The following is a 16,708-nucleotide window of genomic DNA, read 5'->3' on the forward strand; positions in this document are numbered from 1 at the left end:
TTTCCAACACCTCTAATATGGAAGCGCATTGTCAAAACTGCAGTGGCCGCTTTCGAAATTGTTAATTGGACAAGACGTATTAACATTGATGATGATTTTGTTGCTTTTAAAATGATCAAAAAAGATTATACACCTCACCCTGCATGGACTATAGCATTGAAGCGTCCTAACCTAAGAAAACAAGCACACTTCTTCATTTCTGTCTGCTGTATAGTAAAAGACAATGACAATAGGCAATACATTCTATGTGACAGATGTGGTAAAATGTTTTTAGATCCAATAGTTCATACTATTTCTTCGTGTGACTATCTTGACGAAACACGTGAGAACTTTTGGTGTGAAATTATAAACATCGATCCAATTACTTTTAGTATCTTCCTATCAAACATGTCGGATGAAGAACTATTTTATTATTTACTTTCTTGTAATTCGGACAATTTTCTACTAGAAACCGACCAACTAGAGACATTCCAAGCTATATGCGTTCGATATATCCATAAATTTGGGACTTTACTACAATATTAATATAACTGTAATATCCGCTACTGACAATTTACTCACTTCAACTGATCATGACATTTTCTGATTTAATTTAATCGTTTATTTTGTTCAATTGTTTAATTATTGTGTTTATCATGTTCATTATTTTCACTCTCCTCCTGGAGGCAATAAAGAATATATATAATCCAAATCTAAAATTCAAACTAAATTAGTATTATCCCAACTCAAATCGGTCCATTTTATTCATTAGGAAAGTATTTCTACTTGAAATACCAAGTACTTGTTGTTAGCCTGTTTACCTGGACACATGTCTTATTACGCAATAAGTACGGATATGGTAAATTCTGTATAATGTATCTCTGGACTGGGGTGTTAAAGATATTTTAATCTGACAACACGAATGCTTAGTTGTTAATTTCTGTGTCATTTGGTCTCTTGACGAGAGATCATACCACATCTCCTTATTTTTATATGTGTTTTTAGATTTACTTGTGTTTTATGCCCAAACAATGCAAAAGCAGAATGCAGAATCTTTAAAATGTGCTGCCTTAGATCGAGTCTATATCTGGAGACTGATTTTACCTACTATTTGGGTGTTTGACTAAGAAGCATTTTAATAAACAAATTGTGGCTTATTTCATATTTATAATACAGTTAAGATTCAAGGCCATATTTTGCTAAATTTGAAGATTAATTACTCTTAGTAAAAATTGCGAGAAGATGTTTCATAATTTGTATACAAGAAAAGTTAAGTAAAGACTCTCTTTAAGTTATGTCGGGTAAATATCTTTTTGATAAAATGATGCAACTGGATGCACCCCTAAATACAAAATAATAACCATAAATAGCAGGTATGCGTGAATCAGATAGTAGCATCAAAACAAGAGTGCACATGCTGAAATGTCTCGCCTTCTTTACTAACCATTGATGTTATGTTGATAGTCCTAAATGAAAGCTTTACTACAACTATTACATAAACTTAACATGATCCAAGAAAATTAAGTCAAGGTCATATAAACCAAACAAGAAATACATGAACACCTTACAATCATTCAATACACTAAATATAGTTGACCTATTGCTTATAGTTACTAAGAAACAGACTTAACCACGAAAACTAAACATTGACCAATGAATCGTGAAAATGAGGTCAAGGTCAGATGAACCATGCCAGGCAAACATGAACAGCTTACAATCCTTCCATACAACAAATAAAGTTGATCTATTGCTTATAATTTTAGAAAAACAGACCGAAACACATAAACTTAACACTGAGCAATGAACCGTGAAAATGAGGTCAAGGTCAAATAAAACCTGTGAGACTGACATGTACATCATAAAATATGTCCATACACCAAATATAGTTAACTTACTGCATATAGTATTAGAAAAAAGACCAAAACTCAAAAACTTAACTTAGACCACTGAACCATGAAAATGAGGTCAAAGTTAGATGACACCTGCCAGTTGGACATGTACACCTTACAATCATTCCATACACCAAATATAGTAGACATATTGCATAAAGTATAAGAAAAACGGACCAAAACACAAAAACTTAACTATAACCACTGAACTATGAAAATGAGGCCAAGGTCAGAAGACAAAAGAGGGACAAAAGATACCAAAGGGACAGTCAAACTCGTAAATCTAAAACAAACTGACAACGCCATGGCTAAAAATGAAAAAGACAAACAGAAAACAATAGTACATATGACACAACATAGAAAACTAAAGAATAAACAACACGAACCCCACCAAAAATTAGGGGTGATCTCAGGTGCTCCGGAAGGGTAAGCAGATCCTGCTCCACATGTGGCACCCGTCGTGTTGCTTATGTGATTACAAATCCGGTAAATAGTCTAACTCAGTAGGTCAAATTCATGAAAGGGAAGGGGATTGTAGTTACAATGTAAGGAACATATCTGATATCATTTGTGAAACGGTTATTCCATAACGGTCAACCAACTCATGATGGCGTCCGTAAAATTTACGAAGGGATGATTTCAACTTCACCATTTGGAACTCTTGGTTTAATAGCTTCCTTGTGAGCAGTAACCCTCTATCAAGAAAATCATGTTAAGAAATACAAGCACGGGAATATCGTTTGACATGAAACAATCCTTCTATACACCAAATATACTAGACCTATTGCTTATAGTATCTGAGATATGATCTTGACCACTAAAACTTAACCTTGTTTACTGATCCCTGAAATGAGGTCGAGGTCAAAGGAAAACTGTCTGACGGGCATGAGGACCTTGCAAGGTACGCACATACCAAATATAGTTATCGTATTACTCATAATAAGAGAGAAATTAACATTACAAAAAATCTCTATTTTTTTTCAAGTAGTCACTGAACCATGAAAATGAGGTCAAGGACAATGGACATGTCACAGACGTAAACTTCGTAACATAAGGCATCTATATACAAAGTATGAAGCATCAAGGTCTTCCATCGTCTAAAATATAAAGCTTTTAAGAAGTTAGCTAACACCGCCGCCGGATTACTATCCCTATATCGAGCTTTCTGCAACAAAAGTCGCAGGCTCCACAATAAGGAGATGTGGTATGATTGCCAATCAGACAACTGTTCACCAAAGTTCATATGATTTAAATGTAAGCAATTATAGGCAATCGTACGACCTTCAACAATGAGAATAAAATGCCTCGCTGAGCGCAGCCTTATACAACCACAGTGGTCGAACCCTCAACAGTTGGGGCAAATTTGGACACAATATTCAAGCTTGATACTATCTGAATTTGGATTGTGATCAAATTTTTGACATAGTATAGGTTTCTGACACAAAATAAATGTGGTTAAAGATTTTACAAATCTAATGCACAATACTGTGCAATTGAAGATTTCTTCTTGAAACTTTTCAAAGATTTGAAATTTTGAAAATTTTGAAAAAAAATATGAACCCTTTTAAAAAAAAATTGGAAACCCCACTTCCCCCCAAACTTTTTGAATCCCCCTTTTAGCATTAACCATCAAACTTAATTGCAGCCTTTGCTTTGAAGTATGGAAAGTTTTAGTACAATTTTAGAGAGATCCATACACTTAATCACAAGTTACTGTCTGGAAATTAGAAAAATGCTTTTTTTTTTTAACTATAAAAGCCCATTTAAATACATTTGTACATCATAAACATGATAAAAGTATTAAAATAGAAAATGACATCATAGTTATGGCTAAAATTAACAAGAGTGAATACACTGAAATGTCTCGCCTTCTTTACTAATCATTGATATTATGTTGATAGTCCTAAATGTAAAACTTTAATACAACTGTCACATAAACTTAACATTAACCAAGAAAACTAAACATTGACAGATGAACCATGCAAATGAGGTCAAGGTTTGAATAACCATGCCAGACAGACATGTACAGCCAACAATTCTTCTATACAACACATAAAGTTGACCTATTGCTTATAGTTGAAGATAAACAGACCAAAACACAAAAAAATAATACTGAGCAATGAACGGTGAAAATGAGGTCAAGGTCAAATAAAACCTGTACGACTGACATATAGATCATAAAATAATTCCATACACCTAATATAGTTGACCTATTGCATATAGTATTAGAAAAAAAAGTCAAAAATTCAAAAACTTAACTTTGACCACTGAACCATGAAAATGAAGTCAAGGTCAGATGACACCTGCCAGCTAGACATGTACACCTTACAATTATTCCATACACCAAATATAGTAGACCTATTGCATACAGTATAAGAAAAACAGTCCAAAACACAAAAACTTAACTATTACCACTGAACCATGAAACCATAAATACAGAGTATGAAGCATCCAGGTCTTCTACCTTCTAAAACATAAAGTTTTAAGAAGTTAGCTAAATCCGCCGTAGCCGCAGCCGCCGCATCACTTTCCCTAAGTCAAAATTTCTCGACAAAAAACTTCATCAGCAACAATTAATAGTAATATCAAAAAATAAATTTCTTTCATCAGCATTTAAAAGAAACTTCTAAAAATAAATTGACAGCTAGGACTTTGCAACCACAAAAACCCTTTTAAATACATCAGTATTAACAGTATTAAAATAGAAAATGACATTATGATCATGCCTAAAATTAAAAAGCCTCCATGAGCAACATTAAATAGTAATATCTAAAAATAAAATTCCTTCACATAAAAAATCATGATAATCATGGCTAAAATAAATTATTTTTTAATATGAAAATGACATTATGATCATGCCTAAAATTAAAAAGCCTCCATCAGCAACATTAAATAGTAATATCTAAAAATAAAATTCCTTCACATACATAATCATGATAATCATGGCTAAAATAAATAATTTTTTAAAATAGAAAATGACATCATGATCATGCCTAAAATTAAAAAGCCTCCATCAGCAACATTAAATAGTAATATCTAAAAATAAAATTCCTTCACATACATAATCATGATAATCATGGCTAAAATAAATTATTTTTTAATATGAAAATGACATCATGATCATGCCTAAAATTAAAAAGCCTCCATCAGCAACATTGAATAGTAATATCTAAAAATAAAATTCCTTCACATCCAAAATCATGGTTATAATTAAATAACCTTTATTAAACATTTTAAGAATAGTAACTTCTAACAGTGGCAGATTTACCGGGGGGCACAGGGGGCACGTGCCCCCCCAGTTCAGGTCAACAATTTTTTTTTCTAACATAATTTTATTGTTACTGAAACTTCTTATCTAGTGCGGAAAATGTCATAGCTTGATTAGACTTCTTAAAGTGGCCGTTAATTAATATCAGCGTCCCCATGCGTGATTTATGACAACTTATCGGTGGGTGTGTAAATATTGACACCTGTGTGTAATGTCTTTATGAAAAAGCTTTTATGTAAAATACATTTACATGTTGATTGGAATAGTACAAATTTGTATTGGTTTATAATACAATACCGATTAAGATCGATTACCAGGTGAAACTTCTGATCTGTGTATTTGAAGAATAGGTACAAACATTTCCTGTAAATGTACGTTTTTTTCCAAATCTTTGTTTTTGTGAATTTATTCAGCAACAAATTAAACTATTTATTTTTTGATAACTTAGAAGATATGTTTTTTAAACGGAATGTCATATTTCATTCCCCTCTTATTTTCAAGGGGAATCAACTATTTGTTTTACTCCCCCTCCCCTTTCCCCTAATGCCTTCCCCCGTCCAGGAAAAATTAACTGACATTTCCTATTAAATAATCATCAATAAAATGCTATTTGATTTTCGTTAAAATTAAGTTTGTAACAGAATCTAGGACTTACGCATTTCTCTCAAAGCCGAAGCATGCAGTTATATTGTTTTTATTGTTCTTGTTTCAATTACCATGTACATGTATGAGGCTATGCAAAAGGTCACCATTTATGAAGATATGAAGGTGTTTTGCAGATATTAGAATAATGTGCAAAAAAGTAAGTCTGGAAGTGAGGCCAAAACATATAGATAAAAGAATATAGAGGTGATGAAATATAAAGAAAATAGTGTTTGATTGTTGCATGGTTGTTAAACGTCCAGTGGCAAATATTTGATGCATGTTTAGGTTGAATATAATAAAGATCAATTGGCAGTAAAGTGAAAAAGTAAAAAAAACTTAAAACATATCGAAATACAGAAACGATGATCTGACCCCCCCCCCCCCCCCCCAAAAAAACACAAAAAAAACAAAACTAGAGGCTCTCAAGAGCCTGTGTCGCTCACCTGTTACCGTATTTACTGATGTCGGTCATCATGGTTGGTAGGTGGGGTCATTAGACACTTTTTTTAAATAGATACCCTAGTAATGATTGTGGCCAAGTTTGTTTAAATTTGGCCCACAGTTTCAGAAAAGAAGATTTTTGTACAAGTTACAAAAATGACGAAAAGTTGTTCAATATTGACTATAAAGGGCAATAACTCCTAAAGGGGTCCTCTAATAATTTTGATCATGTTGACTTATTTGTAGATCTTACTTTGCTGAACAGTATTGCTGTTTACAGTTTGTCTCTATCTATAATAGTATTCAAGATAATAACCAAAAACTGCAAAATTAACAATTTTAGGGCAGCAACCTAACAACGAGTTGTCAAATTCATCTGAAAATTTGTGAGGGGAAAGATCTTATTCTGATGGACATTTCAATCTTGAAAGATTTGCCCTAAATGTCTTAGTTTCAAAGATATAATTCAAAAACTGCATTTTACCGCTATGTTCTAATTTTAGCCATGTCGGCCATTTTGTTTGGTAGGCGGGATCATCGGACAAATTTTTTAAACTATATACCACAATGATAATTGTGGCCAAAGTTTGGTTAAATTTGGCCATGTAGTTTCAGAGAAGAAGATTTTTGTACAAGTTACAAAAAATGACGAAAAGTTGTTAAAAATTGACTATAAAGGGCAATAACTCCTTAAGGGGTTGACTGACAATTTTGGTCATGTTGACTTATTTGTAGGTCTTACTTTGCTGAACATTATTGCTGTTTACAGTTTATCTCTATCTATAATAGTTTTCAAGATAATAGCCAAAAACTGCAAAATTTCCTTAAAATAACCAATTCAGGGGCAGCAACCCAACAACAAGTTGTCCCATTTGTCTGAAAATTTCAGGGCAGATAGATCTTGACCTGATCAACAATTTTACCCCATGTCAGATTTGCTCTAAATGTTTTGGTTTCAAAGATATATACCCCTGTGTTCTATTTTTAGCCATGGCGGCTATCTTGGTTGGATGGCCAGGTCATCGGACACATTTTTTAAACTAGATACCCCAAGGATGATTGTGGCCAAGTTTGGTTAAATTTGGCCTAGTAGTTTCAGAGGAGAAGATTTTTGTAAAAGTTTACGGACGACGGACGACGGACGACAGATGACGGACGCAGGACGCAGGTCAGGTGAGCTAAAAAACACCAAACAAAACAAACCTAGCACCCACTCACACTCGCACATATTTATATATATATATTTATATTAAAAAAAAATTTGTTCATGGTGCCCCCCCAGACATCGAGGTCCTGGATCCGCCCCTGTCTAAAATAAAATTGACAGCTAATCACCTAAAGACAAAACATTTCTTAAGCAGTGTAAGGGAGGTAATTTGATAATATGTGTTTGAATTACCTACCTACACTGCTTTCAAATTATGTTTTGTACTTAAGTAATTGTCCATTAACCTGGAAACCTTTGTTTTCTCCCTTGTTTGCCCCTAATTCCTAAACAGTTTGAGCCATAACCCCCCAAAGCAAATTCTTACCATCCCTTTGTGATATGGTAACTTGTGGTATAATTTCAAAGAGATCCTTACACCATTTCACAAGTTATTGTCTGGAAACTAGAAAAATGCTTGTTTGGGCCCCATTTTGGCCTCTAATTCCTGAACTGTTAGGACCATAACCCCCAAAATCAATCCCAACCTTCCTTTTGTGGTCATTAACCTTATGGTAAAATTTAATAGAAATCCATACACTTAAACAAAAGTTATTGTCCGGTAACCCATGTGTCTTCGGACGACAATGACAAAGACGACGTGATACCAATATACGACCGCAACATTTTTACAGTCGTATAAAAACCAATACCGTTGAGTCGACTATAAAAGATCCTGACATGAAACAACTTGAATTGAGAAAACTAAGGAACCCAATTTAGTACAAAACAATTTTCGAAAAACCAATATGACAGATACGACCAAGCAACAAAACTGTATACAGGTTTACCACTTAGCTTATGGAAAAGGGGGGGGGGATATGTTTTATTTTCTATTTGTTTTGTTATTTCTATCGCGGAAAAGTGATTATTTTTTTTAACAACTTTACTTTAAAAAGATTGTCTTCTGAATAGAAATACATTTTATTAAAAGATAATCAGGATATAATTATATACCCTCCGCAACCGACTCTCGCGTGAGTTACGTTAATGTTATTCAATAGAATGTAAGATTATCTTATTATTTGCTCATTTGATAGAGTAAAAGGTATACATAAATTTTAAAAAGTTAAGAACTGACACAAACGAATATAAATACATGTAGGTCACAGTATGATTTCCTATTCAGTGTGTATCGCTCTGAACATGCATGAAATATTTGCCACTGGACGTTAAGCAAGCAACCAAAAATCCATCAACCTATTCAATTTGACTCAATTAGATTTTCAAAATCTTACACACGAATATGTTAAATCTGGATTTATTTTATGAAAGTCTACATTAAAATTCATCACATGTATATGAAAATGTTTCTTTATCATGTTTATTGTAGCGATAAATCCACAAAACTTCATGTTATTTGTTTCTAAAATTAAACTGCAGGACTACAATGAAAGTTTCTTTTACACCTATTATCGATTGATCTTTAAAAAAACAAATTTCTAAATCGGCATCAAAAAACTATAAGACGAATAAAGTTGTGAAGTAAATCATAGACTGTATGTTTATCAAGGAAAATAATGACCTTACACAGGTAATTATTGTATGCCTTGGAACATATATCATTGAAACTTGATATCGTCCGGGTTGATTCTGAAAAAGAATGACCTGACGTTCTGAAAGAAAATAACTCCATATAGGTATATAAAACTGAATATTACCTTTTCTGTTTTCACCCAAGGACTGCATCCTTGATCTAATAACAATTTTGTAACATCAATATGTCCATTCCCAGCAGCTTGATGTAAAGCTGTGTATCCATTCTATAACAATATAAAAATATAAACATGTTAATGGTGTGTGATAATAAATTAAGAGAGGAGTCAAACAATTTATCAAAATGTAAGAAATATAACATCGGAGAAAAAAATATCCAATTATACTTATGTATAAACTGATAAATGGTAGATTAAGATATAAACTAAATATATATTTTCTGATTCAGTTCTACAAAACAGGAAAAAATAATAGCAAACCCCATTTAATATAAGTCTAACAAGTATTTGTTGTCCATTTAACATGTTTGATTAACAACATGATTTTATTTTGATTCAGTAGAACAATCAAAGTTGAAAAAAAATAAAAAATTCAAGAAACATTGAAACGAGTTATATTTTCTGATTCAGTGCGAAGAGACAAGAAAAATGAGACCCCACTTTTTATAATTCTGTCAAGTATTTGTTATTTTTAAAAGATGTTTTACATTAGATCTGTAGAATTAATATTATCTGACTAAAGATGTTAACACAACTTGTTCTCATCAACTTCTCATTAAAATCAGATGTTAACAAAATATATTTTTTGTCAGGAAACAAAATTAAACCTTTACTATCTGATTCAGTTCTGTGTAACGAATAAAATGAGACCCCACTTTATATAATTCTAACAAATATTTGTTGTCCATTAAACCTGTCTGATTAATAACATGATTTTGTGTAGATTCTGTATAAAGTGATGTTTGGTCAGAGTAAGGTGATTATATCTATCATTACCCCGGATGTGGCCTCTAACTGACTGCCCTGAGAGACGAGGTACATCACCACCTCCAGGTGTCCTCCCCGAGCGGCCCACATTAATGGTGTCCTTCCAACCTGTAATATCAACATATAACAAACATCAAAACTTGTGTCATAAACTTGACAATGTTGTGTAATAAATATAAACAAAATATATATCACATGAATCAGTGGTCAAAACTCAATAAAATGACCAGTCACACTTGTATTTATATTCTACATAAACAACAAATAAACAACATGTTTTATTGTGAGATGTCAGAACTTCCATCAGAACTGTCAGGTTAAAAAAAAAACTTTTTTCTAGAAACATAAACAATATTTACATCAATGGACTCAGCTGAACAAGACAATTAAAATGAGACCCCACTTTATATAATTCTGTCAAATATTTGTTGTCCATTAAATCTGTCTGATTAACAATGATTACATAGAATGATAAAAGTTGAAAAAAAAACTTTTTTCAAGAAACATTAAAACAAGTTATATTTTCTGATTCAGTACGAAGAGACAAGAAAAATAAGACCCCACTTTATATAATTCTGTCAAGTATTTGTTATTTTTAAAAGATGTTTTACCATAGATTGGTAGAATTAACATTATCTGACTAAAGATGTTAACACAACTTGTTCTCATCAACTTCTCATTAAAATCAAATGTTTACAAAATATTTTTTTGTCAGGAAACAAAATAAAACCTTTACTATCTGATTCAGTTCTGTATTACGAATAAAATGAGACCCCACTTTATATAATTCTAACAAATATTTGTTGTCCATTAAACCTGTCTGATTAACAACATGATTTTGTGTAGATTCTGTATAAAGTGATGTTTGGTCTGAGTAAGGTGATTATATCTATCATTACCAAGCGGTCGGTGGCCTCTAACTGACTGCCGTGACTGACCAGGTACGTCACCACCTCCAGGTGTCCTCCCACAGCGGCCAACATTAATGGTGTACATCCAAACTGTAATATCAACATATAACAGACATCAAAACTTGTGTCATAAACTGGACAATGTTGTGTAATAAATATAAACAAAATATATATCACATGAATCAGTGGTCAAAACTGAATAAAATGACCAGTCACACTTGTATTTATATTCTACATAAACAACAAATAAACAACATGTTTTATTGTGAGATGTCAGAACTTCCATCAGAACTGTCAGGTAAAAAAAAACTTTTTTCACGAAACATTAAAATAAGTTATATTTTCTGATTCAGTACGAAGAGACAAGAAAAATAAGACCCCACTTTATATAATTTTGTCAAGTATTTGTTATTTTTAAAAGATGTTTTACATTAGATCTGTAGAATTAACATTATCTGACTAAAGATGTTAACACAACTTGTTCTCATCAACTTCTTATTAAAATCAGATGTTAACAAAATAATTTTTCGTCAGGAAACAAAATAAAACCTTTACTATCTGATTCTGTTCTGTGTAACGAATAAAATGAGACCTCACTTTATATAATTCTAACAAATGTTTGTTATTAAATCTGTCTGATTGTCAATGATGAATGAGCAAAATTAAAAAAAAATCATTTCAAGAAAAATAAAAACGAGTTATATTTTCTAAGTCAGATTAACATGATTAATGAGACAGGAAAAATAAGACCCCACTTTATATAATTCTATCAAGTATTTAATGTCCATGACACATGTCGATTAACAGTATTTTGTGTTGATTCAGAATAAAAGCATAAAAAGAATTCAGTGGTATTTCCATGTAAAATGTTTGTGTGGAATATAAGTGAAGAACTTCAATAAGCCATGTTTTTACTTTTTGTTTGCGTTGCCTATAAATGTGATATGTCACATGTTTGTGAGCAGTATAAGAGTGTCATTGCTATGTCACTTGTTGGTGTTGAGTATAAGAGTGTCATTGCTATGTCACATGTTGATGCTGAGTATGAGTGTCAGTGATATGTCACATATTGGGGTTGAGTATAAGTTTCATTGGTAAGTCACATATTCATGATATTGGTGTTGAGTATAGGAGTGTGATTGCTATGTCACATATTGGTGTTGAGTATCAGAGTGTAATTGCTATGTCACATATTGGTGTTGAGTATAAGAGTGTTATTGCTATGTCACATGTCGGAGTTGAGTATAAGAGTGTTATTGCTATGTCACATATTGGTGTTGAGTATCAGAGTGTAATTGCTATGTCACATATTGGTGTTGAGTATAAGAGTGTTATTGCTATGTCACATGTCGGAGTTGAGTATAAGAGTGTTATTGCTATGTCACATGTCGGAGCTGAGTATAAGAGTGTTATTACTATGTCACATGTCGGAGCTGAGTATAAGAGTGTTATTGCTATGTCACATGTCGGAGCTGAGTATAAGAGTGTTATTGCTATGTCACATGTCGGAGCTGAGTATAAGAGTGTTATTGCTATGTCACATGTCGGAGCTGAGTATAAGAGTGTTATTGCTATGTCACATGTCGGTGCTGAGTATAAGAGTGTCATTGCTATGTCACATATTGGGGTTGAGTATAAGAGTGTCATTACTATGTCACATGTTGGAGTTGAGTAAAGAGTGTTATTGCTATGTCACATGTTGGAGTTGAGTTAAGAGTGTTATTGCTATGTCACATGTTGGAGTTGAGTAAAGAGTGTTATTGCTATGTCACATGTTGGAGCTGAGTATAAGAGTGTTATTGCTATGTCACATGTTGGAGCTGAGTAAAGAGTGTTATTGCTACAATGTGCTATGTCACATGTTGGAGCTGAGTAAAGAGTGTTATTGCTACAATGTGCTATGTCACATGTTGGAGCTGAGTATAAGTGTGTCATTGCTACAATGTGCTATGTCTAATGTTTCTATTAAATATAAGAGTGGTATGGTTACATGTTTGTGAGCAGTATAAGAGTGTCAATGCTATGTGACATGATGGTGTAGAGTATAAGAGTAGCATTGCTATGTGACATGTTGGTGTTGAGTATAAGAGTGTCATTGCCATGTCACATATAAGGGTTGAGTTTAGAGTGTCAGTGATATGTCAAATGTTGGTGTTGAGTATAAGAGTGTCAGTGATATGTCATATGTTGGTGTTAAGAAAAATAGTGTCATGGCTAGGTCAAATGATGATGTTTAGTAAAACAGTGTCAGTGCTATGCAGATGTTGGTGCTGAGGATAAGCATGTCATGGTTATGTCACATGTTGGAGTTGAGTATAAGAGTGTTATTGCTATGTCAGGTTGGTGTTGAGTATAAGAGTGCTATGGCTATGTCACATGTTGGTGTAAGTATGTCATTACTATGTCGCAAGTTACCAGGTTACCCATGTCATATTTATTTGGAGTGGTAAATATATGTTGTTCAGTACAGGAGTGGTAAATGAATATTGTATGATCAGGTGTCACATGTCATGTTCAGTACAAGCGTGGTGAATGAATGTTGTATGATCATGTGTCACATGTCATGTTCAGTACAGGAGTGGTGAATGAATGTTGTATGATCATGTGTCACATGTCATGTTCAGTACAGGAGTGGTGAATGAATGTTGTATGATCAGGTGTCACATGTCATGTTCAGTACAAGAGTGGTGAATGAATGTTGTATGATCAGGTGTCACATGTCATGTTCAGTACAGGAGTGGCAAATGAATGCAGTATGATCAGATATCATATGTCATGTTCAGTACAGGCATGGTAAATCAATGTTGTATAATCAGGTGTCACATGTCATGATCAGTATAAGAGTAGTCAATGAATGTTGTATGATCAGGTGTCACATGTCATGTTCAGTACAAGAGTGGTAAATGAATGTTGTATGATCAGGTGTCACATGTCATGTTCATTGCAGAAGTGGTAAATGAATGTTGTATAATCAGGTGTCACATATCATGTTTAGTACAAGAGTGGTGAATGAATGTTGTATGATCAGGTGTCACATGTCATGTTCATTGCAGAAGTGGTAAATGAATGTTGTATGATCAGGTGTCACATATCATGATCAGTATAAGAGTAGTAAATGAATGTTGTATGATCAGGTGTCACATGTCATGTTCAGTACAAGAGTGGTAAATGAATGTTGTATGATCAGGTGTCGGATGTCATGTTCAGTAAAGAAGTGATAAATGAATGTTGTATGATCAGGTGTCGCATGTCATGTTCAGTACAGGAGTTGTAAATGAATGTTGTATGATCAGGTGTCACATGTCATGTTCAGTATAAGAGTGGTAAATGAATGTTGTATGATCAGGTGTCACATATAATGTTGAGTACAAGAGTGGTGAATGAATGTTGTATGATCAGGTGTCACATGTCATGTTCAGTACAAGAGTGGTGGATGAATGTTGTATGATCAGGTGTCACATGTCATGTTTAGTACAGAAGTGGTAAATGAATGTTGTATGATCAGGTGTCACATGTCATGTTCAGTACAAGAGTGGTGAATGAATGTTGTATGATCAGGTGTCACATGCCATGTTCAGTAGAGGAGTGGTGGATGAATGTTGTATGATCATGTGTCACATGTCATGTTCAGTAGAGGAGTGGTAAATGAATATTGTATGATCAGGTGACACATGTCATGTTCAGTACAGGAGTGGTTAATGAATGTTGTATGATGTGGTGTCACATGTCATGTTCAGTAGATGAGTGGTGGATGAATGTTGTATGATGTGGTGTCACGTGTCATGTTGAGTACAGGAGTGGTAATGAATGTTGTATGATCAGGTGTCGCATTTCATGTTCAGTACAGGAGTTGTAAATGAATATTGTATGATCAGGGTTCACATGTCATGTTCAGTACAGGAGTGGTGAATGCATGTTGTATGATGTGGTGTCACATGTCATGTTGAGTACAGGAGTGGTAATGAATGTTGTATGATCAGGTGTCGCATGTCATGTTCAGTACAGGAGTGGTGAATGAATGTTGTATGATGTGGTGTCACATGTCATGTTCAGTAGAGGAGTGGTGGATGAATGTTGTATGATGTGGTGTCACATGTCATGTTCAGTACAGGAGTGGTGGATGAATGTTGTATGATCAGGTGTCACATGTCATGTTCAGTACAGGAGTGGTTAATGAATGTTGTATGACCAGGTGTCGCATGTCATGTTCAGTACAGGAGTGGTTAATGAATGTTGTATGACCAGGTGTCACATGTCATGTTCAGTACAGGAGTGGTTAATGAATGTTGTATGACCAGGTGTCACATGTCATGTTCAGTACAGGAGTGGTTAATGAATGTTGTATGACCAGGTGTCGCATGTCATGTTCAGTACAGGAGTTGTAACAAATTTTGTATGACCAGGTGTCGCATGTCATGTTCAGTACAGGAGTGGTGAATGAATGTTGTATGATCAGGTGCCACATGTCATGTTTAATACAGAATTGGTAAATGATTGTTGTATGATCATGTGTCATGTCTTGTGTCATGATGATGCAAAATTTATGTAAAACCAAAGGATTTTTTTGATAGAATACCATGACAGTGTATGGTAAGGTTCATAAAGTATAATAAAATAAATCACAATATTTCAGTTGTATCTGACAGACAGCAACCCTTTGACATACAAACTGGAGTGGTATTCATCAGTGTAACATGTGTAAGGAATAAATCACAATGTTTCAGTTGTTTACAGTTGTTTACAGTTACGAAGTATCAGACAGCAACCCTTTGACAAACAAACTGGAGTGGTATTCATCAGTGTAATGAAGTAAATCACAATATGTCAGTTGTATACAGTTAGGAAGTATCAGACAGCAACCATTTGACATACAAACTAGAGTGGTATTCATCAGTGTAATGAAGTAAATCACAATATGTCAGTTGTATACAGTTATGAAGTATCAGACAGCAACCCTTTGACAAACAAACTGGAGTGGTATTCATCAGTGTAATGAAGTAAATCACAATATGTCAGTTGTATACAGTTAGGAAGTATCAGACAGCAACCATTTGACATACAAACTGGAGTGGTATTCATCGGTGTAATGAAGTAAATCACAATATGTCAGTTGTATACAGTTAGGAAGTATCAGACAGCAACCATTTGACATACAAACTGGAGTGGTATTCATCAGTGTAATGAAGTAAATCACAATATTTCAGTTGTATACAGTTATGAAGTATCAGACAGCAACCATTTGACATACAAACTGGAGTGGTATTCATCAGTGTAATGGAGTATTTCAAGTTTGTTTGGGGCTGTTGTTTGTCTTTTCGTCTGGCCATGGCATTCTTCTACTTCATGAACTTAATGTGTTTTTCTGCTGTTTAATTTGGGTATAGGTGTTGAATACAGGAGTTGTATATATTGGTGTCGTGTACTGATGTTTCTCAATGTTTGTGTTGAATACAGGAGTTGTATATATTGGTGCTATGAAATAATGTTTTGCACTATTTTTGTGGAATACAAGAGTTCTATATACATTCGGGATGTGTAATAATGTTTCTTAATATCATGAATATTTTGAAGACTATTTGCAATAACCAGAAATTAACATTGAATCACTGAACACTAACAAGAGCAATGTTTAACTGATTCATATTGTGTGTACTATATGGACCATAATTTGGTATTCGGCCTTTGGTTTCTTTTTGTATCCTTTTTTATAAGTTCTAAAATTTTAACTTTTATTTTGTGGGTTGTGTTGGTGTTTGAATAGTACATGTGTAGTATGAATGGAACAATTGAGTTTTTTCGAGAAAAAATTAATACATTTTGATTCACCGTTTACGTGACATGAAACCAAACAGGAAACCAATCTGTATTTTCTTTATTTTGCACAATAT

General features: G+C 33.5%; 1 protein-coding gene across 1 annotated transcript in view; it reads right to left on the minus strand.

Moving 5' to 3' along the window:
• The window catches only part of LOC134699495 (uncharacterized), a 427,645-nt gene that overhangs the window by 56,507 nt on the left and 354,430 nt on the right, over nucleotides 1-16,708 (minus strand). The window contains exons 5-6 of the mRNA XM_063561099.1: nucleotides 9,919-10,017; nucleotides 9,088-9,189 (exon numbers count right to left, since the gene is read on the minus strand). Of these exons, the coding sequence (XP_063417169.1) occupies nucleotides 9,088-9,189; nucleotides 9,919-10,017 (201 nt within the window). The remainder of the gene's footprint in view (nucleotides 1-9,087; nucleotides 9,190-9,918; nucleotides 10,018-16,708) is intronic.

Source organism: Mytilus trossulus, unplaced genomic scaffold (genome assembly GCF_036588685.1).
Source record: "Mytilus trossulus isolate FHL-02 unplaced genomic scaffold, PNRI_Mtr1.1.1.hap1 h1tg000070l__unscaffolded, whole genome shotgun sequence".
NCBI classification, from domain to species: domain Eukaryota; kingdom Metazoa; phylum Mollusca; class Bivalvia; order Mytilida; family Mytilidae; genus Mytilus; species Mytilus trossulus.